Raw genomic sequence first — 26077 nt, 5'->3', positions numbered from 1 at the left:
CAAATCACGAGAGTCTCATTAACTCAAAATGAAAATACAGATTAAACAACCACAAGTCGGATTTCATCAACCAAGTTATAAACAGTATAACGGCACTGACCTGGCACTGTCTGTAGGTTACTGTGCACAATCCTGGTTCCCTTTAATAGTTTTTAATAACGGTTAATTTTGAATAAGTGGGGATTTTTTATTCTGTTAAAACATTTGCTATATCCTTCACTTTATTGGTAGTTTTTTTAAGTCTGTTGAATTCCTTACGCCAGAATTCTTACACAAGACCCTGACTGTAGAGGCACACAACACTTCTCAAATGCTCCTCTTGATCAATTGGGGCATCAATATTTTCCATGTACAAGAAAAATGGACCAATTTATTTTGATCAGACTTTGAGCGATGTGATCAGTGTCAGTTTTCTTGTACATGGAGAAAAAAAATAAAAATTTTCAACCTTGTCCTTTCTGACAGTCTGTGACAATCAGACCGCACTTGGATGCCGATTTTAACCTGACCTGCTAATCAAAATCGGACAGGCTAAAATGGATCACTCAGGCCGTTGGAAAAAATAAATAATTGGACATGTGAAGAGCCCCATAGACTACCGTAGATTTTGAGTGGTATCCGTGAAAAACACGGATAGTATTTGTACAAGAAAAACTGATGTCTGAATGAGCCCTCAGCGTGCACATGCCCTAAACTGTGCATTTGCACGAGTATGGGTAAATGATATCCCAAGCCAAGCAACACTTGTTTAAAGGCTCTTTCTCTTGAACCGATACAATTTATAGAGGCAGAATCAACGCTCATACCCCATACAACATGCACATTACCAGCAGCACATCCTCTCGTTGCACGAACTTTTGCTGAACGATGAAATATAGGCAGCATGTTTATGCGGATCAATAATCGCTAAGAAGTGTTTTTAGGCCAATTCGGCTCATTTGAAAGGGCCTTAAAGGGGTATGTCGGCTCGCTGACTTCAGAAGATCAGTGTGGCCGGTAACAAAACCTGCCAGGTTTCATGCGTGATGGGCAGGAATTCATTAGAATTGGAAACTTGTACGACAACTGACCATAGCACACATGACCCAGCTGACTGCGTAACCAGTCCAGTAGACGTGACGTTACAGACCCACTCATCTCCCAATGCAGAAGCGAGCGTAGCCAGAATACCCCCTCAGTATAGCTTACAGTAAGCAACCTCACACACGGAGAAGAAACCAGTGGAGACCGTTAGGGCAATTTACTTTATTGCAACCAGGAAAAACGTACATGAGAGTTAGATTCCGACGGCCATGCCTGCTCCAGATTGAGCAGCGATCTCTAAAGTAGGTTGTTGTGAAAGGCAGTTTTACAGAAACAATAGATATGCATGCTGGGACATAGAAAAGGTATTGCTAACTATTTCATCTTTTCTCAAGTGAATAAACTATATATATAACACTGTCCCAGGGGAAAAATAAGTAATTTGTGAAGGCAAAATATGCTAACACTATTCCTCCAAACCAGGCATGGTTGTATAATGGTGCATTCTGAACACAACTACCAATGAAAGATATTTTTTTTTAATTTTTGATAAATTTCCTAACCTTCAAAATGCTTGAAAATGATCTGGTGGGTGCAGATCTGGAAGAAGAAAAAAAAAATCACAGCACCCTGACTGCAAGAATACATATGGCTAGCTCACTACAAGCAGAGAACTGCAGGGCCCAATGCTTGGAATGAAAGGATGGACTCACTTTCTAGACCTAATTAAACACCAATTATTTTGGGTAGTAGGTGTTGTTTATTATCCCACAGAATGCAAAAAAAAAAAGCCAAAAATGTTTTGAACTGACAATGGAAAAAGTGAATTCCTAGCTATTATTTTGTCTGTTAAATTGATAAGAATGAAAATCGTTTCAGTGTAAGGTCAGTTTTCATAGGAAAGCGATAACACAAGATGAAAATGAAGAAGAGAGGTAGTGCACAAGGTCAAGATACGAGTCTCTACTGGAGGACACGTCTAGAACACAAGATAGGACAGGCTTGCAGGGAAATGTCAAGGTGCACAAAATACAGTAGATATACTCGCAGAACACAATGGAACTGACAACACTAGAAGGTTAAACACTTCTGCTAATTTTTTTGTCAATGTTTTTGGTTATTTTGGTAATTTTTTTTGTACTTTTTGTTTTCTCTTCACTATATTTTAGAAGCTTTTATTTAAATGACAGAGATGGAACAAGAATCAGCAGCATGAGAAATCAGGCAGGGTTTGTAGACCTCTGTCCAGAGCTGGTATAGCATGGCCTTTGACTACACTTTAGAGCTATTAATGTGGTTTGGGGGCCTGCAATGCACTGCACTGTCAGCGGTACCCCACCACATCCGAAGGTGTCAACAGGAACCTAATCTAGCATGTGGCTTTGCAATATTTAAGTGCTGATATTACATGACAGACACTGCTTGCAACTGGGGACAAGGGGATATGCTGCCATCTTGCCTGGACAGACCACCATTACATGCAGCAATCTCCATGCCCCCAACCTCAACAGTGCTATCTTCATTATAAAGCCTCTTGATCCCGTCATAGAAGTCATCAACTTCCATCTGCTCCACTTTCCTCTTAGTGGAGGCCTGCTTGCACGCTACAGGAACTGCTAGACGCTGGTAGAAGTAAGTCGCTCCCTTCATAAGAGATCCTGGTGTGCTTTTGCCCTTCTGGTGGACTCTGGGGCCTGGGACAGGGGAGGGACGGAATTGGTACTCTCCTCTGTTGCAGGTCAACAGTGTCCGCTTGAGGGGACTGTAGACATATACAGCATTGGGAGGCAAGGAAGCCTGCAGAGGAGAAAGGTGCCGTGATGCTTCTTCCCGACAGAGAAACAGCTGGGTGCTATCCATCTAAGAGAAATCAGATCACACATATTAGCAGCGTACAAGAACCTGGCAGCTTGTGTATGCTGTCAATATAAAGTAGGGGCAAACAATTATTTCACTTAAGGGGAAGCTATCATCAGAAAAAGACCTATCTTTTAAATCAGATTTTTGTGTTACCGTGGCATGGAAAAGTTTGGGCTCCCCTAGTCAAAATTACTGTTATTGTGAACAGTTAAGCAAGATGAAGATGAAATGATCTGTAAAAGGCCTAAAGTTGAAGATGACATATTTCCTTTTTATTTTAGGCCAAAAAAATATATTGTCATTTTTTACATTTTAAAAATTACAAAAAGGAAAATGGAGTGATGCAAAAGTTTGGGCACCCTTGGAGATTTGTGTACTCAGATAACTTTGACCAAGATTTCAGACATTCAGGAGCCTACTAGGATTATTTCTTGTTCACTATCCTCGTTAGGAAAAGACCAGTTGATGCAAATTTCCCAGCTTTATAAAAACCTTGGTCTGGAAGTTCAAGCTAAATTACCGTGAGAGCTGCTTATATGATAGCTAGAGAGGCAAACCAGAAGCCCCCGCTTCACTGCAAAAGGTTTTTAGGAAGATTCAACAGTCTCCAGACTTGTTCTACTGTTCAGAGACACCTGCACAAATATGACCTTCATGGAAGAGTGATCAGAAGAAAACCTCTGCTGCGTCCTCACCATAAAATTCACCATCAGAAGTATGGAAAAGAACATCTAAACAAGCCTGATGCATTTTGGAAACAAGTCCTGTGGACCGATGAGGTTAAAATAGAACTCTTTGGCCACATCGATATGTGTGTAGAAAAAAGGGCACAGAATTTCAGGAAAAGAACAGCTGGTCAACCATTAAGCATTGGGGTGGACCAATCATGCTTTGGGGTTGTGTTGCAGCCAATGGCACGGGGAACATTTCACGAGTTTAGGGAAGAATGGGTTCAATTACATTTCAACAAATTCTTGATGCAAACATAACACCATCTGTAAAAAAGCTGAAGTTGAAAAGAGGATGGCTTCTACAAATGGATAATGATCCTAAATACATGTCAAAATCCACAATAGAATACCTCAAAAGCTGCAAGCTGAAGGTACTACAATGGCCCTCACAGTCCCCTAATCTGAACATCATTGAAAATCTGGGGCTAGACCTCAAAATATCAGTGCATGCAAGACGACAAGTAATCTCACAGAACTTTTAAGAATTTCTCAAGGAATAATGGATGAAAATCCCTCAAACAAGAATTGAAAGTCTCTTGACTGGCTACAAAAAGTGTTTACAAGCTGTGATACATGCAAAACATTTTCCGGTTTGTAATTTTTAAAATGTAAAAAATGACTTTTTTTGGCCTAAAATACAAAGGAAATGAGTCATATTTAACTTCAGCCCTTATAGAGATCATTCATTTCAACTTCAACTTGCTTAACGGTTCACATTAACAGTGATTTTGTACATGGGTGACCAAACCTTTACATGCCACTGTACATGTTTTTGTCATGATAACATGATTTTAATTACAACATTAAAAAAATTCAAACTGGCCAATGGGACTTTTTTTTAGACTCCTACTTCCTGTCCTTCCAGGAACAGTTGTGGCTATGTGCACATGTTGTTTCCTGAAATAACAGGAAGTTAGAATCTAAAAATTGCAAGATTTTTAGTTTTTACTTTTAATAGAAATCAATATGTATATAAGAAATTGTACATTAATCTGTGTAGCATATCTCATGATAAGATTCACTGTGAAGGCAGGAGTTCGATGCATTCATGATTTTCAAGCTTTCCCCACCACGCCAGGTGCTGATTGACAGTTTCTCCCTGTTATTGTGCATAGAGAGAAATCAGTTTGTCAGTTTGCTGGAGTGTGGAGGAGAGCTTGCAGATCATTATTACAACTGACTTCTCACACAACTCATGCTGTGCATAAAAGTATACATTGACTTAAGTGTATGTATTATTGGCTAAAAAAAAAATCATTTTTGCTATTTGGTTTTAATTTTAACCATTTAATAATATTAATAATAGCAAATAAAAGACTGGAGAGCGAGGTAACAGTCATGGTGTGTGACCTTTATCTCTTTTCTTCTAAACCATCTTCTGACCTGAACTTCAAGTTGAACTTTGATGTGGTCACAAATCAGCTTAGGCTAGGTTCACATTGCGTTATGGCTGTACGTTAAACGGACTACGTTACACCGCGGCATAACGCGGTGTAACGTAGTCCGCTAACGCTGCCATTGAAAGCAATGTCGGACGCATGGCTAGCGCATGCCCACAATGGGCGTGCGCTAGGCGATGTGCCGTCATTGAGTGACGGACCCGAGACGCGGGCTGCAGCGTTTACGGGTCCGTCACTGCTAGCACAGATGGAGCTAGCAGATGCTCCATCTGCGCTAGCGCTGTGCCAAAGTCGGCACTTGCGTTAGTGCAGTCCGTTAGCGTATGCGCTGAACGGACTGCACTAAACGAAATGTGAACCTAGCCTTAGAAGACAGTTTAGTAATAGTGATGAGCAAATGTGCTCAGATAACGTGCATGTTCGGGTGCTAACCGAGTGAATTCACCGTGCTCAAAAAATATTTTTGAGACCCCACTGCTGCATGTCTGGAGGCTGGTCAACAGCCACAACACATGCAGGGACTGCCCATTTGTTAGGCAATCCCTGCATGTGTTGCGGCTGTCGACATGCAGGAGCGGAGACTTGAACATATTTTTCGAGCATGCCGAAGTCACTCGGTTAGCACACGAGAGTGGCCCTATAACATCAGATCCGAGCACATTCGCTTATCAGTATTTAGGATAGGATAGTTTAGTTTAGTATAAGAGTCCAAACTCAGACAGATTCTCTGTTAAAGGGAATCTTTCAGCATGTTTTTGCTATTTAATCTAAAAGTAACATAATGTAGAGGCAGAGGGCACCTGATTCCAGTGATGTGTCACTTATTAAGCTGTGTGCTTTAGTTTCAATACAATCAATGATCCATCTGCAAGAGATTATCACTGCAGGACTAAGTGTTGTGTGCCAGGAAATCCACCTAATCGGTGTAACCCCACCTCAATACTGATTAACAGCTCTCTGGTAATGTACGATGTACACAGGAAGTTGCCAATCAGGGGCATGGTTATATACAGCTCAGCACTCGTAGCTCTGCTGCATCTACAGAAGAAAACAGGGATTTTATCAAAACTGCACTGAGCAGTCCAGTTAGTAATACATGGCTGGAATCAGGCTTTCTGTCCCTACATCATGCTGCTATCAGATTACATAGCAAGATGGCACCTTTTACCTATTTGGTAAGTTTTACCCCACTGAGTCAAAGCCCAGGACCCAGAACATGGTGCTTACCTGTGCCGATTGAAGCAGTTTGATAGTAAGAGCGAGCCAATCAGGAAGCAGCTTTTCCATGTCTAAGCTGAGAACGGCCAGCGCCAATACGGAGCCCTTGAACTGTAGAAGCTGGTGAGAGGCTATGCACTGTAGGAGCTGGCGGGTCAGCAGAGATACGTGCTGTGACGGGTTCACCTCCAGCATATTGTCTAATGACTGTTGGCTGGTCGTCAGCAGCACTGCATGGAACTGGAGACAGGGACGAGAAAACAAGATGGTAACTGATAACATTCGGAAATATCAAGATTTTACATATCTGATGCCAATGTCGGCAAGTTCAGGAGCGATTATTTGTGTAGATAAATCAATAAGGAAATACTTCGCTTTATTAGCCTATTTTGCAAGAATATGAAAGTTTTACAAGAAAATTCACTAAAGTGGTATATTGTATAGCATGCCTAGCCTCCATGAGCCACTGCTGGCCTTCTCATGCATGCCTAATCAGATTCACTTCCCTCAGATAAATGCAGCCGTGCAGAAGAGCAACTTCACCACTGTATGTAGGGGTGATCTTATTTTAATGTATAAATATATGAGGGGACAGTACAAAGACTTTTCTGATGATCTTTTTAATCATAGACCTGAGACAGGGACAAGGGGGCATCCTCTACGTCTGGAGGAAAGAAGGTTTAGGCATAACAACAGACGCGGATTCTTTACTGTAAGAGCAGTGAGACTATGGAACTCTCTGCCGTATGATGTTGTAATGAGTGAGTCATTACTTAAATTTAAGAGGGGACTGGATGCCTTTCTGGAAAAGTATAATGTTACAGGTTATATATATTAGATTCCTTGATAGGGCGTTGATCCAGGGAACTAGTCTGATTGCCGTATGTGGAGTCGGGAAGGAATTTTTTTCCCCAATGTGGAGCTTACTCTTTGCCACATGGTTTTTTTTTGCCTTCCTCTGGATCAACATGTTAGGGCATGTTAGGTTAGGATATGGGTTGAACTAGATGGACTTAAAGTCTTCCTTCAACCTTAATAACTATATTACTATGTATCTCCAGATTGTCACATGTCCCTGGGGTATACAGAGAGTGTTTTTTTAGACTTTATCAAGTCTAAAAAGTCCCCAGAACCCTTACTTGATTAGCAGAAATGAAAATACTAAAGTACATGTGTGAATGGGGCTGAGCTGCAGTACCCAAGCCACAAGGATAAGAGAAGTCAGGGTGCTCCCACTAATGCAATACTATTAAATCAGTTTCCATTTGTACTAATGTAATCCTAGGCTTCTGTTCTCAATGGCGTTTTTTCCTGCTCTGATCAGATCGCAATTGGATGGACAGAAAAAAAAAACACAGCACGCTGCTATTGCATGCAAAATTCAGTTCACGCACACCCATATAAGTTTATGGGTGCATTTGAAGCATCGCGCTGCACTCAGATATCACCCGAGTGCAGTGTGATTCCCGAGGACGCCGACAATGGAGGAGATGGAGAAATAACTTTCTCAGTCTCCTCCACAGCTGTGCTCTGATCCTCTGATGTGACAGTAGCATGACACTGGGCTCCCGCTCGCAGCAGGAAAGGAGCCGAGGGTCATTAGCATATCGCATCCAATGCTCTCGTATCGGATGTGATACGCTAATGTGACTGGCCTTTACTGCAGCGAAGAACAGCGCAGTCTATAATTCTGCTCATTTGTGGGAGTCCCAAGGATCAGATCCCTTCAATTCAAATATTGATAGTTCATCAATATTAAAACCTCAAAATCGCTTTAAAGAATATTGACACTTTTGAAAGCAATAGCTATATGTTTTGGATAATAAGACGCACTTTTTAGCAAGAATAAAATCTTGCTAAAAAGTATGTGCATCTTTTATTCTGGAAGTAGCTTCCAGTGGTCAAGGAGGATGCTGACATAAAATGGTAATGTATAGTGTGCGTGTGTGGCAGAGTTGTGTATATACAGCAAAGCTCAGTGTGCATATACTTTACATGCAGCATTGTTGTATAATATGTGTGTACTACAGACAGCATACATAATGTGCGTGCTGTAAAGCTATATGTGTATAATACACATGTTGCAGAGAAACACCAACAATAAATCTATTACTTCCCTATTCTACCCCAATGATTAAAATTAGTGATATTGATCCCTCCGCGTTACACCTTCAGAGAAGTTTTAATTTGTAGGAAATATGTTGTTTCTATTTTTTGCTTTCAAAATCTGGGGTGCGACTTAACTAAAGTGGGTCTTATTGTCCAAAAAAAACGGAATATTTTTTACTTATATCCATAATTGGCTAAAAAGATTTTTTGCAATATGTCATTATAATTTTTGGACTATTTTGACTTCTTCAGCGTGTTTGGACAACACAGTTTGTACTTTTGATCTTTCTTCTCCCGAACTTCTTTAATCTAATTTGTGACCACAGCAAAGTTTAGCCGACCTTTTATAAATCAAGTCATAAATCAGTTTAGTGCAGAAACCAAACTACAAGATTTAGGTATATTTAATAACACATACACATAGGTACAAAGTTTCTCAGAAGGCAACCACATTCTATAAGATTCTGTGACAAGCCGGCATTAAGGGCTCGCTAAGACGAGCATGTTATACAGAGGTGTACCATAGATCGCATATGGAGAGAACACGTACCCATTATAGACAGTGAGCCAGGGCATGTGCCCAATTTTCCACACGGACCACCGGTCTGCATGGAAAAAAAATATCAACATACACTAGTCTGGTTCGATTTACGGACCAGACTAGGGCAAATAGCAAGCGGCTCCTGCAGTCTTCCGCAATGTGGAGAAGCACATGGAGCTGCACACCGTGCAAGTCACGTCTGCAATTGGTGGCTATGACTGGCCCAAGATTTAGTACTGCCCAAATCCAACGTGAATTTTTATGGCAGAAATCCGAGGCTGGCAGCAGAATTTCAGGTTTCCCATTGCCACTTAGTGGGATTATTTTTGGGCTTTTGCATGTGTAATTTGTGAAAATAAGTAGCATACAAGGAGGACAAAAATCTGAGAGGATTAAACGAATAAAGGAAAAACAAAGAAAAATGATGCTGTAAAAATGACATGGTAATAGGATTCTCTATGACAATAACAAACGTGCATAGATTTATTTTTTTAAGGGGTAAAAAAAAATGTTATTCGTGTCGCCATTCTCTGAGACCTGCAATATTTTCATAATTTAGGTCTATGGAACTGTATATGGACTTTGTTTCTGAGATGCGAGCCCACGTTTTCATTAATACCATTTTAAGTTACATACATTTTAATTGTTTCGTATTGCATTTTTTAATTTTCTTTCACTTTAGGGTGTTACCAGTTTCAGGTTAATTAACTTTATATTTTGATAATTATAGTTAGATGATTCAGATTTTTTTAATTTTTCAGTCCCCTTAGTGGACTTGAACCTGGAATTGTCTGATCGATTAGACTATACATTGCATTGCCATAGTATTCCAGTATGTCATAAAAATCATGGACACCTATGAAGAGCAGCCACAGTATTTCTTCATTGGAGCATCTAGAAGACAGACACAAATGCCATGGCAAGCCATCAGAATAACAATGGCATTCAAAGGGAATCTGTCACCACATTTGACCTATCTAAAGTATTAATATGAGTCATAAAATGCTGAAAAAGTCCCACCTGTATGTCTATATCAGATGCCTTGTTGCTGATAAATCATCCTTTATCACTTTCTATAAATCACCTCTTCCAGGCTGGGGAGGATGTTGCCTGGAAGAGAACTCTGCCTCCAGAGCTTATTTTACGTGAAGGGGGAGTTACCAGTGTGAGACAAGTAACTAACACAGAACAGGAGACATGCAATTTGTTTTTTTGCAAACACATTTTTTTCTTCTCTCAGAGCTCTGCTGTATATCAAGAATATTGCAGCCCTGGCTGTGAGATGGAAGCTGAGAGATGTGTCAATGTAATATAGATTTTACAATACAATACTCCAAATGAGACAGTTACTTAAAGCATATTTACAATGTGAAGGAAATCCAAAGGTGTAGCCGTATGAAGGTCCCAGTTCAGCTTGTCCAGAATAATCCTCTCCATCCTGAGAATCTCAGCTGAAGAGCAGCCACAGGAACTTTCTTGAATCAAGATGCTGAGGACTGGAATCCTCTACAGGAGACACAATTCACAATCTGAATACACAATTCCAGTTTAAAATCACTGAGTAAGGCTACTTTCACACTAGCGTTGTTTTGCCTACGTCGCAATGCGTCGTTTAGGAGAAAAAAACGCATCCTGCAAAGTTGTCTGCAGGATGCGTTTTTTCCCCATAGACTTACATTAGCGACGCATTGCGACGTATGGCCACACGGCGCATCCGTCATACAACGGTTGTGTCGTGTTTTGGCGGACCGTCAGCACAAAAAAAGTTCCATGTAACGTTTTTTTGTGCTTCGAGTCCGCCATTTTCGACCGTGCATGCGCGGCCGAAACTCCGCCCCCTCCTCCCCAAAACTCACAATGGGGCAGCGGATGCGTTGTAAAACTGCATCCGCTGCCCACGTTGTGCTACTTTAACACACTGTCCGTCGGGCCGACGGTTTGCGCCGGCCCGAACCTACGGACTAGTGTGAAAGTAGCCTATTTCACATCAGAACCCTGTTGGCAGAATAAATCTCTGACTGACCCTAGAAAATTTTCATTGGGAGAAGGAGTCAAATGCAACACTTGTGGTCCTTCTCACCTTCTACCCTACACCCTGCAGAGTCGACCTCTTGCTTCAGAAGATAGTGCCTCCAAACACATTAGATTGTGGGTTTGTCAGACTTTAATAGGATGTTTATGGCTAGTTTGGCCCCTTAGTGTCCAGGCCAATTTTTTCAAATCTGTCATATGTCACTTTATGTGGTAATGGTACAAAGAAAAAAGATCAGTCACAGGAGCGCTGAAGGAGACTCAAACACCAAGTTTAGTTTAGCCACAACGCGTTTCGACGGAAATACCGTCGAAACGCGTTGTGGCTAAACTAAACTTGGTGTTTGAGTCTCCTTCAGCGCTCCTGTGACCGATCTTTTTTCTTTGTACCTGCCCCTATCCTCTCTTGGAGGTGTTCGGCTGGAGCTGCGGTGGTGCTGGGCTGCTTTCTCAGCGCTCCCACGAGACCGCCTTCACTGACCCTGACTTTATGTGGTAATAACTCTGGAATGTTTCAACATATCTACCAACATAGATCTACCTGTGGACAAACATTTTTGTATCCCTGATCACGGCATCGTAGACATGAAATTACTGGTATTAAAATGTAACTTCAAATCTCAGAGGCAGAAAAATTATTTGGGAGTATAAACTTATGACAACCTTTGACACTCTCAGTGCAGGAAATAATGTGTGGCATGGATTTATGTCTTTCTACCTCAACTAAGGAATGTGCTCCTCAGACCATTTGGGGGTATCACAACCCTGGATCACACCTCAATCAGAGGACAATAAAACTTTCACACTCCTGATCCATGAACTACTCCAATATTTACAGCCACGACTGTTTATCCCTCACCCATGCCGATAGTTCTGCTTCATGTCACTTGTCTTATTTACCGCGTTATTCATGTCTCCTGTTGTGTATAAATATGTGATTCTTCAGATTTTGTGTTATTCTGTGCCTGATGAAGAGACCTGAGTAGTCTGAGAAGCTTGCAATTTGTTACCATGTCAGTTAGCCATTAAAACATATCAACCACTGAGGACTCTCAAATTTTAATATTTATCCACTGGCTAACACCATATAAAGATATATATTTTTCCTATATCAACATATCCTAGTGATTTTGTGACTGTTTTTTCATGGCACATGTTTTATGAGAATGGTAAATTTAGGTGGATATTTTTTGCATTTATTGATACAAATACCAGAAATTTGACAACAAATTAAAAAAATTAGCAATGTTCAAACTTTGAATGGTTATCCCTTTAATTCAGATAGTCATACCACATTTTTTTAGAATGTTAGAAACGTAGCAGTCATTTTTTCAAGGACCCCGGCCCGGCAGCCATGCCAGTATTCTGTGGTTGTAGGACTGGAGCCTTGTGAGCCTCCTCCTACCTGCCGGAATCCCTGGTGCCTCTTCTGATTTGTAGGCTTGGTATGACATTGTTGGAGCAGGATGAACAAGTGACATCTCGCTAAGCCGGTAATCAAAAGAGGAGCCGGGGATGCTGGCATGTAGGAGGTCCGTCAGCTGTATATTACTGGCATGGGGGCTGCAAATCCATTAGCTCATCTCAAACAGAAATGAAGCAGGGCAACTTACTTCATCTTCCTCAGCGGTTTTGGTAGCAAGGTAGAAGCAGCTGATTGCAATGCACCTTAGGTATTTTGGATGGGCCTGTTAATAAAGACAAAGTAATTACCAACTATCGTTCATTATATTCACTGCTTGAAATTAACCAGTTAAGAATTCTGGCTGCACCACATATCAGTGCTATATTGGACTTAAAATCCTCCTCTGGTACAAGTGGGGTCAGTATTTCAGAGGTTTGGTATGTCTGGAAATCTAACAAAGTTGTGAATGACGGCAGCAGAGTCACTAGCACCATAAACCTAGACGGGGTAAGAATGCTGGCTCTCATTTGGGAGGACAGAGGCTATTTATTCTATGCGGCGAATTCAACAAGGCTGGCGAAGAAAGCGCTTGTGTTAGACCAGTCTTCTTGGCATAGAAGACGTCAAATTCATTAAGACACACACCCCTCTTAAGCGCCTCTTCTGAATGGCACACACCTCACTTATTCAGTATGGCCAAATGTCATGACAAAGCAAATCTTTTAGGGTCAGACAAAGGAATACACCAGTGACTACAGCATGTTTTCCAAGTCGCAAGTAGATAGCAGCTCTACAGTCTGAAGACCCCACCTCATAGCTCAGCTTCATAGGCCAGTGACATGCAATCAGAAAGATGCTGGGAATATTAGCAATGACACCTCATTTTTTAGGTATCAAATTAAAGTGGTATTCTCAAGCTTTGCACGATATCCACAGAATCGGGGCTCTGAAGAGCCCAGTGTGAGTCTAACGGTGGTCAATCATGTACAGTGACGCTTCATTCACTTTTAATGGACCACTGGAGACAGCCAAGCTCTGCGATCAGCTGGTCTTCAGCACTCCCATCAGAATGAATGGAGAGGTAGTGTGAATAATTGACCGCCGCTCCACTGTTCTCGGGATTGGTGGGGCTCTGGATCGGCATTGGTGAGAGACCCAGCGATCACAAAGTTACCACCCTTCCTGTTAGGGATAACTTCCAAACTTGGAAGAATCGCTTTAAGCTAGAAGAGCGATCACAGCAAATTCTGTTACCTCTGACTGGAGGGACATGTCTTTAACCCCTCAACTTGCACACTTGAGTACAGACAATACTGCAGACTGTTCAACCAAGGAAGAAGGACAATACAGTCAAAGACATTTGTGCGTTATTCAGTAATCAGTGTGAGTGATCACCTTTACGGAGGCCAGAAAACGATCCAAAATACTTATGGCCAGTGCAAGGGTTTCTGGGTAAACATGGAACTGGTGTTTCAGTTCAGCTAACCAGTGGATCACCTCTTCCCGCTGCTGTGGAGAAATAGCTGCATCCTATAAAAAAGAATATAGAAAAGGGAAAAAAAAATAAGGCAATTATCCAGAACCGAATTTTGACATCAAGTTTGATATCATTTTGTACATTAGAGGTTCCAGCCCAGGCCATATAAACTATACACTTTTAGCGGATGCCGTTGTTTTAAAGTTAAAATGGTTTCCATGATCTTTATTCAGATGCGGCCTGCACCACTATAATCCTATTGATTCACAGATCGGACCAGAGACATGGCTACGTCGCTTACGCCTTGTGTCTCATGATTTCCCATACTCCAAGCAGAGGCAGCTTTGGTTCCACACCTTGGCAGAATTGCAGGGCTCCTGAGGCTCAGTCCAGCAGATCTGGCCAGCTTCAGAGCCTGCACGGGCCGAGCTCACTGCCTAGGAGACCGGCCACTTCTGAGAGATTGCAGCAGTGGCTGGTAACCTAGAAAACGAGCTTAAACCAATAGGATTAAAAAAAATCCTCCATCCTTGAGAAGGTAGAAAACTTTTAAAAACAAGTAAATTGCAAGTTTAACAATTTAAAAAGAAAAGGATACAACCCCCTTATGTATTTTGTTAATCTTGGTATCACATTTATATGTATATTTGGTAATCAGTCACAGTCTAACAAAAGCTATCATTCACAGCCGCCAGCTTTCAGTTATGGAGGCAAACAGTATGACTACAGTCATCTCTCACTGTACTGTGAGCTGTGACTGTAAGCTAGACCCATCACTTTGATTGACAGCTGGCTCTGCAGAACATATATGTTCCTAGGTGTACTTACAGTGAGCAATGACTAATCACACTGTGCTCGCCTCCATAACTGAAAGCTGGCGGCTCCGAGAGAAATTAAGCTTATTTTTCTCCGGATAGCTACACTTTCATGAAGACAGCTGGGCCGCAATGTAAACCTATTTACCTGCAGATTATCTCATTATTTGCAGGTAAATCGCATTTTCACAGGTGATAGGTTTCCTTGAGTGGAATGCAGTCCTGTGACTGATAATATGGTGTGACGTTTTCACCAACGCCGTTCTGTCATATCTTTACTAATTCAACACCGTAACAAAGACTGCATGAAAAATAGAGAAGATTTAATGTTTGAAGGAGCAGAACACACAAAAATAGTTGTTTTTATTTTACCCTGTAGGAGATATGCTACTGTCAGAAGTCTGGGGGACAATGGTGTCTGACAGTGAACTAATCTTCTCTCCCCATTGAAATATACACTCACCGGCCACTTTATTAGGTACACCATGCTAGTAACGGGTTGGACCCCTTTTGCCTTCAGAACTGCCTCAATTCTTCGTGGCATAGATTCAACAAGGTGCTGGAAGCATTCCTCAGAGATTTTGGTCCATATTGACATGATGGCATCACACAGTTGCCGCAGATTTGTCGGCTGCACATCCCAAAGATGCTCCATACAAGGCAGGATGGATCCATGCTTTCATGTTGTTTACGCCAAATTCTGACCCTACCATCCGAATGTCGCAGCAGAAATCGAGACTCATCAGACCAAGCAACGTTTTTCCAATCTTCTACTGTCCAATTTCGATGAGCTTGTACAAATTGTAGCCTCAGTTTCCTATTCTTAGCTGAAAGGAGTGGTACCCGGTGTGGTCTTCTGCTGCTGTAGCCCATCTGCCTCAAAGTTCGACGCACTGTGCGTTCAGAGATGCTCTTAGGCCTACCATGGTTGTAACGGGTGGCGATTTGAGTCACTGTTGCCTTTCTATCAGCTCGAACCAGTCTGCCCATTCTCCTCTGACCTCTGGCATCAACAAGGCATTTCCGCCCACAGAACTGCCGCTCACTGGATTTTTTTTCTTTTTCGGACCATTCTCTGTAAACCCTAGAGATGGTTGTGCGTGAAAATCCCAGTAGATCAGCAGTTTCTGAAATACTCAGACCAGCCCTTCTGGCACCAACAACCATGCCACGTTCAAAGGCACTCAAATCACCTTTCTTCCCCATACTGATGCTCGGTTTGAACTGCAGGAGATTGTCTTGACCATGTCTACATGCCTAAATGCAGTGAGTTGCCGCCATGTGATTGGCTGATTAGAAATTAAGTGTTAACAAGAAGTTGGACAGGTGTACCTAATAAAGTGGCCAGTGAGTGTATATGTTTATGGTAGAATAAAAAAATAATAGAGGTCAGCTATTTCATAGGTATAATCAGATAAACTTATAAAATTAAAAAATATGTGTGTGGTTTAAGTGAATCTATATTAACGTCAGAATGTTTTATACAATTATGTTAGTGAGGTCTTAAAAATATAAGAACATGGAATTAATTACATAAAATGTACTGTAGCATATTAATAGTAAACTGAAGAACAAATCTAAATAACTGGAAAAGCACTTCAATGTACCTGGCAGAAGATGAAATGCACATTGCCCATTTATCTTATGGGACCATAGTGGCTCAGGCCGACGCTCTACCGTGTGATGATAGGCATAAGTCATGGTTACACTGCGCTCAGTCATGCAATGTCCCAGCCTCTATGTACTCTATAGTCAGACATGCAATGTACATTGTCACAGATCCAATGTGATCTCCTTATAAATACACAGCCATGTGTACATTAAGAGAACGATAGTAGTCATGCCCAGGAAATAAGCAGGTGCAATAGATTGTACTGGCTCAAAATAAATATGTAACCACATATTATTGCGATGATCTTGTGCGAGAAATTGTTCTAGAAAAAGAGAGACGTAGGCCTCAGATGTTCCAAGGCTAAATGATAATACAAAACAGGGGTTTGTTCTGCTTTATCTACTACATGCACTCATGGGAATTATCTATTGCTGTACATGACTCCATCATTGCCTTCAACTATATAGGCCCCCAGCAGCTACGCTACTGCTTCCTAGTAGTGGCATGTTTGGTAACTAAAGGAGTCTGGCAGTTCATGCAATATACGGACTATATTTTATAGAGTCCAGGAAAAGTTTTATATACGGGTTTGAGGGAAAGATTCCGGGTACATTTTATTTTATCCATTGAAAACCATGCTTATTCAGGGCTTAGGTGCTCGTAATTAAAGCACCACTCCAGCGTTTTTGTATTTTAGTGCTGGAGTGTTTCCACTAAGATCCCTGATCCGATCCTAGTATGATACTCTCCTCAGCTCTCGTCCTGCGCCGTCATCTTGTGACTGCAGCTTCTGACTGACTGGAAGTCAGAGGTAATGGTCACAAGCTCTCAGATTACGGTAAGTCTAGGAGACCCTCCTTCTGGCTCTCATAGACTTACATTGAGTTGTGACTTCCGATGCGGCTAGCAAACACTGGGGCGATCCGGTAGGTTACAACCAGCAGAAGACGACAGGAGGTTCCCGATAACGGACGAAAACAGGACCACTCGCTGGACTCTTCAGCCAATAAGAAAGAGAGGTGTCAAAAAAGAAAAATGATAACATTCTATTCATACTCTTCACAGGTACCCTGACGTTCTTTGTCATTTCTGCTCCATCTGGATGGACATGTCACCGTTAAAGCTACCGATTCGGTTACAGAAAACCTTTGAATTGTTAAAATGTTTATTATTATTTTACACCATTTTCTTATCATAATTGGCAAAATAATGTGTGCGCCAATTCAACAGACATTTTGTGTTAGCAGTTAGGGAGAAAACTTACAGCTATTGACCATGACCGGATTTCAGCTCTGTACCTTAATGCTGGAGTGTGTTTCTCATTCTACCAAACTCATGGCAGGTATTCCCCACAATAGGTTTTCTTGCTGATCAGTGTATACATTATCTAGAATTCATAGGATATATATGATTTATCATAATTAGTCAGACCGAGCCAATAATTACTGTTACCCAGACATTTCTTATGCGGATTGTTGCTAACTGTTGCTAATGGGACAACTCTGGCAGTGATGGACTGAATCCTTACGTGAAGGTCAGTGGACAACAGTGGACATTCTTCTACTGTATACTAAATAGAAAAGCAATATACACCGGATAAAAAGTAGCGGTCTCTAGATATTGCAGAAAAGAATGTGTTCACCAGCCAAATGAATGGCACCAGAATGGCTGAACCTCAGCCGCTATCAGATACTGCAGTCAGCAGAGGTCTCTCTGCGGGAACAGCCACTGTTTACACGACTCTGCCTAAGGCCTCAGTATTTTGTATCAGTGTTTGTGTGCCAAAGCCAGGAGCGGAACTTACATGGAAAAATTATAATAAGATTGACACATGTTCTGTGTTTTGGGGACACTCCTGGTTTTGGCATACAAATACTGATGAAAAATAAAGACACGTGAATGAGGCCTAGCTGACAGCAGTGGGCACTAGAAGGAGTGTAGCGTCAGCATCAGATCTTGGCAACTGTGAGAATACACTGACAAGGAGATATTTGGGGACACTGAAAAATTTGGCTACAGAACTTTGTTTCGAGAAGATCTAATAAATGGCTAATGCATAGTCCCACTCTGAAACAATAGAGAAAATAGCCAAAGGGGCAAACATAGAGGATGGACCTCAGCAGTAACAAAGGTCTACATACTCTGGTCGTAATGTCCGTGCATTGTCTACTGCTATACCCATATGTTCTGCAGCTGATAGTTTACCTCTAGGTTCTCATAAGGATGTGCCAACAGAAAAAGAGAAAAGACAAATATTAAAAATCATTTCCTGAACAAACAGTAACACAGAATATTTCCTATTAATTCTGATAGCAGGAACTACGGATTCATGACGGACGCAGCTGAAAATACTCTCGGGTTGGCATTAGCCTTATCTTATCATTGCTAGTGGGAAGTGCATTGTCGAGGTTCATTTGCCGCAACTAGAGCATAGGGGACTATTCTGATGATGTCTCCGAGTGTTGTAAGGTGCAGCACGTCTTCTGTCTGGATGCAAAGGTCACCAAGACTTCATGTTGTGTCATACTGTACAAGGTACAACACCATAACCCAAAAGAAAAGCCCTAAGAACGCACTAAGGTTTTTGCTGCAAGTTCAATAATCTATTAATTGAAGAGAACCACTTTATGCATTTAAAGGGAACCTGTCACCCCAAAAATCTTTTATGAGCTAAGGCCACCGGCATCAGGGGCATTCTGGAATGCTGTAGATAAGCCCCAGATGTAACCTGAAAGATAAGATAAACAGGTTAGATTATACTCACCCAGGTGCTGTCCGGTCCGATGGGCGCTGCAGGTCCGAGTCCGGCGCCTCCTATCTTCATAAGATGACATCCTCTTCTTGTCTTCCTGCCGTGGCTCCGGCGCATGCGTACTTTGTCTGCCCTGTTGAGGGCAGAGCAAAGTACTGCAGTGCACAGGTGCCGGGCCTCTCTGACCCTTCCTGGCGCCTGCGCACTGCAGTACTTTGCTCTGCCCTCAACAGGGCAGACAAACTACGCCTGCGCCGGAGCCATGGCAGGAAGACAAGAAGAGGACGTCATCGTATGAAGATGGGAGGAACCGGACCGCGATACCCATCGGACCTGACCGCAGCGGGACCGCCCCTGGGTGAGTATAATCTAACCTGTTTTTCTTAGCTTTCAGGATACATCGGGGGCTTATCTACAGCATTACAGAATGCTGTAGATAAGCCCCTGATGCTGGTGGCCGCAGCTCATATACAATTTTTGGGGTGACAGATTCCCTTTAATAGCCCTCTGTGTCTGTACTGCTACATATTTAGGCTGTTAACTGGTTCATTCAGCATTACATGAACACCCAATTCTTACACTATGGCTGGTCCGAACAACGAAAGCAATTGTTACCATCCACCTCTCGTGTCTCCCCTTTTCCTCATAGTTTGTAAGCTTGCGAGCAGGGCCCTCATTCCTCCCGGTATCTATTTTGAACTGTGATTATTGTTATGCTGTAATGTCTATTGTCTGTACAAATCCCCTCTATAATGTAAAGTGCTGCGGAATATGTTGGCGCTATAGAAATAAAAAATTATTAATTATTATTATTATAACCACTCTATAGGCCGTCTGTAACTATGGGTACATCTTAGGCTGTGTTCATATGTGTTTTTGCTGTAGTTTTGTGCAAATCAAAAGCTGCTTTTTATAGTACCGGCAAAAGCTATGAGATTTCAGAAATCTCGTGCAAACCTTGCTTTTTTTTTCCTGACTGAATTTGAGAACTGTGTTTCTTAAGGCTATGTTTCCACGTTAAGGATTCGTTCAGGATTTGCTGCGGATTGGACGCTACGTACAGCCACAGCATCCAGATGTTACAGCATAGTGGAGGGGATTTTATGAAATCCCGTCTCCACTATGTGTGCAGGGCTGCATCCGGCGGCCCTGTGTAACCGGACATGTGACGCGTCTTTCCAAACCGCAGCATGTCTATTTATCTTGCAGAGACGCTCAGTCTCAGCAAGATAAATAACACAGTCTATGAATACGATGCGGTGATTCTGCATGTGTTCAATGAACACATCCAGAATCATCACGCGTACAACAGGGGGCGGCGCTTTGGGCATAGTGGGGTATCCGCTGCGTCCAAAGCGCAGAGATTACATCCCGTGGAAACATAGCCTAAATGCTATAACAAAAAGTAAAACACAACAAAGGTTTTTGAAGTGTTTTTGGTGAATAAAACTAACTTTGCTAAACATGTACTGTAGGTAAACCATATATGCAATCCGCACCCAAAAAATGATGCAAAAAAGTGACAAAAAAGGCAGCGAAAAACATAGTGAAAACGTTGCAAAATGGGTATCTCTAATGCAGCGTTCCTACTGTCAAGAGAGCAGGTTTTGACTGCAGCAAAACCCCTGCGTGTGAACATAGCCTTACACACATTTGAAGAAGATATTTTAGGAACATGCCAGAGGTGTTTAATGAAAAGTTTTTACAATATGTTCTATTGGTGACTGCACAGGGACAAATGCCCTATAAGACTAGTGATCAGCCAGTTGTCTGCCGCATGGCTGGAGTAAACCAATACATACTACGAGTATGGAAAACTTTAGAGGCAGAGAATTTGAAAGCGCCTAAAACCATCGCACTATCTGCTGTGTACTTGGCTTTAAAGCCCCCTCTGATCTGAATGAAAGATAATGAAATAATAACAGTAGTGTTGTATACTTAGGCACTGAACCCACAACCTCTGGAGTCTACTTCTAGCATGAATTCAGAACCGTGGCCTGGGATTCAACTTTAAAGCTCCGCATGATCCAGCAATGATCGTGGGAAAAGTACGTTTCTGGCTCCCATTCCAAAGCTAAAGGAGCTGACTGTAAAGTATAGAGCAGCTAAAGATAAACTGCATGATGAAGGACACAGCAGCATCAGCCTGGGCAGAGCTGCAATACGAGGAATCAATCTGTGGTGTTAGAATACTATCACTTTCTTTATAATGTCATAGCTATTGTGATTGAGAACCTAGAATACAAAAGAGATAGTCACTAGTTATTAAAGGAACTCTAAAAGTAAAGGCCACGATGATCAGGGTGGAAGAAAAACAGCAGGAGGCAACTTGCTGCCGCAGAAACCTCCGCAATAGCACATCAAAGAAGCCCTCCTCTGCCCATCAAAGTTTTTATCCTCTTAATACAGTGCAGTCATCATATTATATAGCACTGTGTACTTACAATTGCTCATTTGGCCTTTCTACTCAGCTAATTCTTCACTTGTCCAATTTCTATGTTTGCACAATTAATATGAGCAGGGTCTCCTTTTTTGATTACTGGTCCTGTTTTGCTTCTCACTCCCCCAATTATGAAGTGCTGCAGAATATATTGGTGCTATAGAAATACAGTTTGTACTCTAATCAACTAATAAGGGGCAGAGAACAACCAACTTCCCCAGTACAATCCAACATGAAAACAGAAAGATCTCCCTTCTGTCATTAGTTAATGCCTGCAGTTAGGGCCTGTTCACATTTCATTTTGATCCTTTGTTCGGACTATGTGCCAGGAAAGCCTCCAGTGTATATGAACGCCATAAGTATCCATAGGCCTCCGTAGCTGGAGGAAGTGACCTTGCGGTATACTCGGAGCTAGCAGATGTTGGCATCCCTTTTGTGGTGGGAATAGCATCATACATTATGGCATCTCATACAAAAGGTAGACAGTACAAAAATGTGGTTTTTGTTTACAAAATAAACCTATTAGCGACGTAATGCACTAATGGCCTATACATTGTGAAATATAGCAGTCTTTCTGAGCCCAACACAACTGATAGCATTGTGGTCTGACAAATGCTGTGTGCAGTGTCGGTGTTGATGCAATGGAGAATAAAATAGCTTCCATACGCTGGCATGGGATCAATTCTGGGATCAGTTCCGCGTGGCTCTCAAAAAAAAAAAAATAACTAGATCGCCAAACATAGGTGAAGAGGACGTTGTGGATTATAAAGGATTCCATTAACCTACAGTGGGATCCTTTAGGCTTTTGGTTTGTTTTAACCATGCAACCTAATGAAACACATCATTACCGTCATGGGTAATGGAAACCTGATGGAAGATACCGTAACTATGCCAGCAAGAACAGAACCAAAATAATAGTTACATTTATCAGAAAAACAACAGAATTCCATAGATGGACTATAACATAAAGGGGGCACAAGCGCAGACCTGTATGCTAAATACTTAATTATATTCTATGCTCCCTGTATATACAACAATAAAACTCCTCGGTAGACACGCCACTTAGTTAATGACTGGGATTTGGACAATCTGCACCATAATTGTGTAGCTCTGACGTGCAGAAGCTAATATAACCTTCTCATAAGCACATAATACAGACTATTACTAAAGAGTATGCCTCAGGACATTAAAAAAAAAAATCATGGAATAATACGTTCCTCAGACTGTTCCACATGTAAGGCAACTGTTCTGGTGGTGGAATGTACGAACATTCGGCCGATACTTGAGAACAGCCGCTGCTTCCAAAATATTGGCCACTTCTGTCATAGACGCTCCATTCAACCTGTGCAGATTACTTACGAAGAGCTAATGTAGCTTGTATTATGAAGATACAAGCATTTTTTATAATCAGATTTTTTTCATTTTGGTGTCTTGTAGAAGAAAAAAATGTAATATTCAAGTCTCCAACAAGCTGCGGTCTTAGGTTTTGGCTGCCGAGACCTCAGTAGAAAATGTTTCAAAAGACCTATTCTGGCTGCTACAATAGATCTGACCTTAAAGCATAACTATTATTTCTCTAAAAAAGATATATTATAAAGTTGCTTATTTTCATGTGTACTATTGATTTATGATATCAAAATTAAAATGAGTTACGCTTTAAAGGGGTTGTCTAGGTTTTTCACGAAAGTCTGCCTTCAATCTATGTGACTGCAGACTTGTAAATCCTCATAGTTGCAGACTTTCGTGATAAACCTGGAGATCCCCTTTAAACAGGACCGGTCACTTGCTATAAATATATACCGTAATTGTTTTATGTTGTGTAAATGCTAATTTCCCTTTCCCTAGAAAAGGCCCCATCTTCCGTATATGTGATCCTTGAGAAGGTGCCCACAGAGAAGAGTTGAGGATCTCAACCACTTGGCTACAAAATTAAATTTACGTACAGGAATATGCCAGATTCCAAAGAACGGTATTTAAACAAGGTAAAATAATTTCAGTACAAACTTATGGCAAGCGCCAGGTCCTTTTTAAAGGGAACTTGTCACATGATTCATGCTGCCTGAACCACAGGCAGCAGGAATAAGAAACTGGTTTCTGCATTACAAACATATATATTTCACCCAGAAATATGAAGGAATGAGATGACTAGTCCAAAAGGTAGGTCCCCACTGACTTCTTCCATCCACTTGTAGCATCTGTCTGAGGCCACAGGCTCAAAGGGCTGCCTCGGATAGACTTGGCACAAGCCACTCTATATGGCAGACTCCAGAGAAATCCCAATACCCTGTAACCCTTGTTCAAGGATCTGGTTTTACAACAGGACCCAGTAGAATGCTACCATGGAAGGGCTACTGTCCAGAGGTAGAAATAGTGGCCAAGCAGGGTCAGAGCAGAGAGGTCACATCAAGAACAAAAACAGGATCTGCAAGCATAGTCAGAAACAGGAATACACTAAACAAACTAGAAGGAAAAGACGCACACCTAACCAGGAACCACTAAGCTATATCTGGCAGCTTCCAGCAGCAAGCTGGAAGCTTTAGTAGGGTGTGGTGCTCTCCAAATGGCTGGAGCCGATTACTTCAACTGGAAGCACACACACCCACACTTCCAGACTGGATGGCACTACAGGTTCCAGCCACGCTAACCTTAGTGGCTGGACAGACAGTTTTCCAGAGCTTCTAATTCTCACGTTTCTATCACCAGCGCCGTTGGCAGAGTAAATACGTCTGTGCCTGGCGCCAGAAACTTAAGACACTGGAGCAGGTTCTGGTGGAGATGTGACTACTATGTGTGTAGGGAAAGACCTGTCAATAATGCAGGGTGAGAAGCCAATGGGTCCCCACCTCTTGGACTAGTCACCTTATTCCCGCCTAGGCTTTTAACTAAGATTTGCTCTGGAATGCCGCAAAGTTTCATAGTAAAAAATGTGTTTGTAGTGTAGAAGCCAGTCTTTGATTTATGCTGCCATTAGTTTGAGCAGAATAATGTAACCACTTCCCTTTTAATGAGGTGCCTTGAGTCATTTGTTTCAATACAATACTTCCAGATTCCTGTAACTAATGTTCCATCAAAGCAACGTCCGTGTCATCACCGCAGCAGGAAGTAGAGAAGAGCAGAAGACCTGTGATTGGCATGTTCTTGTGATGGTCCGTCACCATTCCTGAAGAAGAATTATCCTAACAGCTAAGTTGTTTTCCCAAATTCAACAAAATCTCAAAAATCCCCTATCACAATGGTGAACCTAAATATTGGTTACAGGAAAACCCTGTGGCTAATGAGAAAAATAAAAAAGCTGCTACAACAACTAAAGTCTTAAGGTGCTTAAAATAATGATGTAAAAAGAATACAGGTTGCATTGGTTTCGTTAAACTTGTGATAGATTGGGTACATAAAAGACATTCTGTAACTTGCCCTCACTATAAGAACTAGTTGACCCAGAAGCGAGCACTAGAACACCTCACACAATAGAAAAGCTGTAAGCCATTACGCAAAAAGAAAGATTTCGGAACACTAGCTATGCTAAACATGGCACAATTCTGGCTTGGTTTCATTCACCATATTTATTTTGGGTCTCAGACACATTTTCTAACTCTTGACCTGGAGGCATAGCTTAGCATGGACAGCAATGCGGTCTTAGATGCAATATTGTGCGCCAGAATTGAGACAAAATTTTGATGCGAATTACTGGTGCAAAATAACAGGTAGTTTTTGTAAATCTGCCTCATTATAATTTATAATGTTGTTATTATTTAGTACTGGTTCACAAGGCCAATGGCTTAGGAAGACAGGCCCCTTATGAAGTCCGTAGGACTGTCATGCACCAGTCATAGTAAAGACAACCCTTCAGCATTTTAATTATCTAGTTTATTATTAATTAATAGACCAAAGTGGTAACCTTCTTAGGTTATTTTCAAACCATTTGTATGTTATGATCCTTTAAGGCTATGTTCACATGTCTAGTTGTCAGGGGCTTGTAACAGATCCAGTATTTAAAAAAAGAAAATAAAACAGGATTCATTAAAAACGTTTAAAAAAAAAACAGATAAAAAATGAACACCAATGTTTTCATTTTTGAACGGTCCCATCTTTAGAAGAAAAAAAATGAATCCGTTGAAAGACGAACACTTTGGATTCCATTTTGCATCCACTTGTGTCCTGTTTTTAGGATGGATCCATTATCACTAGGGGGGACTGTGAATAGCTGTCATGTATTGGGCACGAACAGTAATAAAACCCCGATGTTAACCAATGACATCATAAACAGTTATCTGAAAGGATACGTCTCCCATGGATTTTAATGTATACAACCCTCCCCAAAGAATCCATTTACAACGTAGTATCTGTTTTTTTAGGGGGGGGTTGACTGGCAAAAAAAAAAAAAATCATACATGCTATGTTATTTTGATTCACCTAAAAAGTAGGTTTCAGCTATTTAAATGAAAGGGTCCTGTAGTAGAATCTTTTATTATGTGAACAGAGCCTAAAGAAACAATAGATAAAAAACCATATATAAAGGGAAGCCTTGGATACCAAATCTGTGCCAAGTTCCAAACCATCCAATCATTTTTAACATGAGAACAAATGTGTCTGCACTTCAAACGCAAAATCTGCCAGCAGCTGGCAACATGGCTCCCTGAGCACTGCAAGGAGGAAATCACTCAGG

At 41.5% G+C, this 26077-nt stretch overlaps 1 protein-coding gene across 3 annotated transcripts in view; it reads right to left on the bottom strand.

The window, feature by feature from the left end:
- Positions 1-1230: 1230 nt before the first annotated feature.
- Positions 1231-26077, bottom strand: part of CCNI (cyclin I) — a 47242-nt gene continuing 22395 nt past the window's right edge. For all 3 annotated transcript variants that reach the window (XM_077275605.1, XM_077275615.1, XM_077275597.1), the window contains 5 exons: positions 13714-13848; positions 12527-12601; positions 10248-10388; positions 6242-6472; positions 1231-2883 (listed from right to left, as the gene is read on the bottom strand). In XM_077275605.1, coding sequence (XP_077131720.1) covers positions 2428-2883; positions 6242-6472; positions 10248-10388; positions 12527-12601; positions 13714-13848 — 1038 coding nt within the window. In that variant the 3' untranslated portion in view covers positions 1231-2427. The remainder of the gene's footprint in view (positions 2884-6241; positions 6473-10247; positions 10389-12526; positions 12602-13713; positions 13849-26077) is intronic.

This window comes from Ranitomeya variabilis, chromosome 1 (genome assembly GCF_051348905.1).
Source record: "Ranitomeya variabilis isolate aRanVar5 chromosome 1, aRanVar5.hap1, whole genome shotgun sequence".
NCBI lineage: Eukaryota > Metazoa > Chordata > Amphibia > Anura > Dendrobatidae > Ranitomeya > Ranitomeya variabilis.
This window is presented reverse-complemented; position numbering and strand designations above follow the sequence as displayed.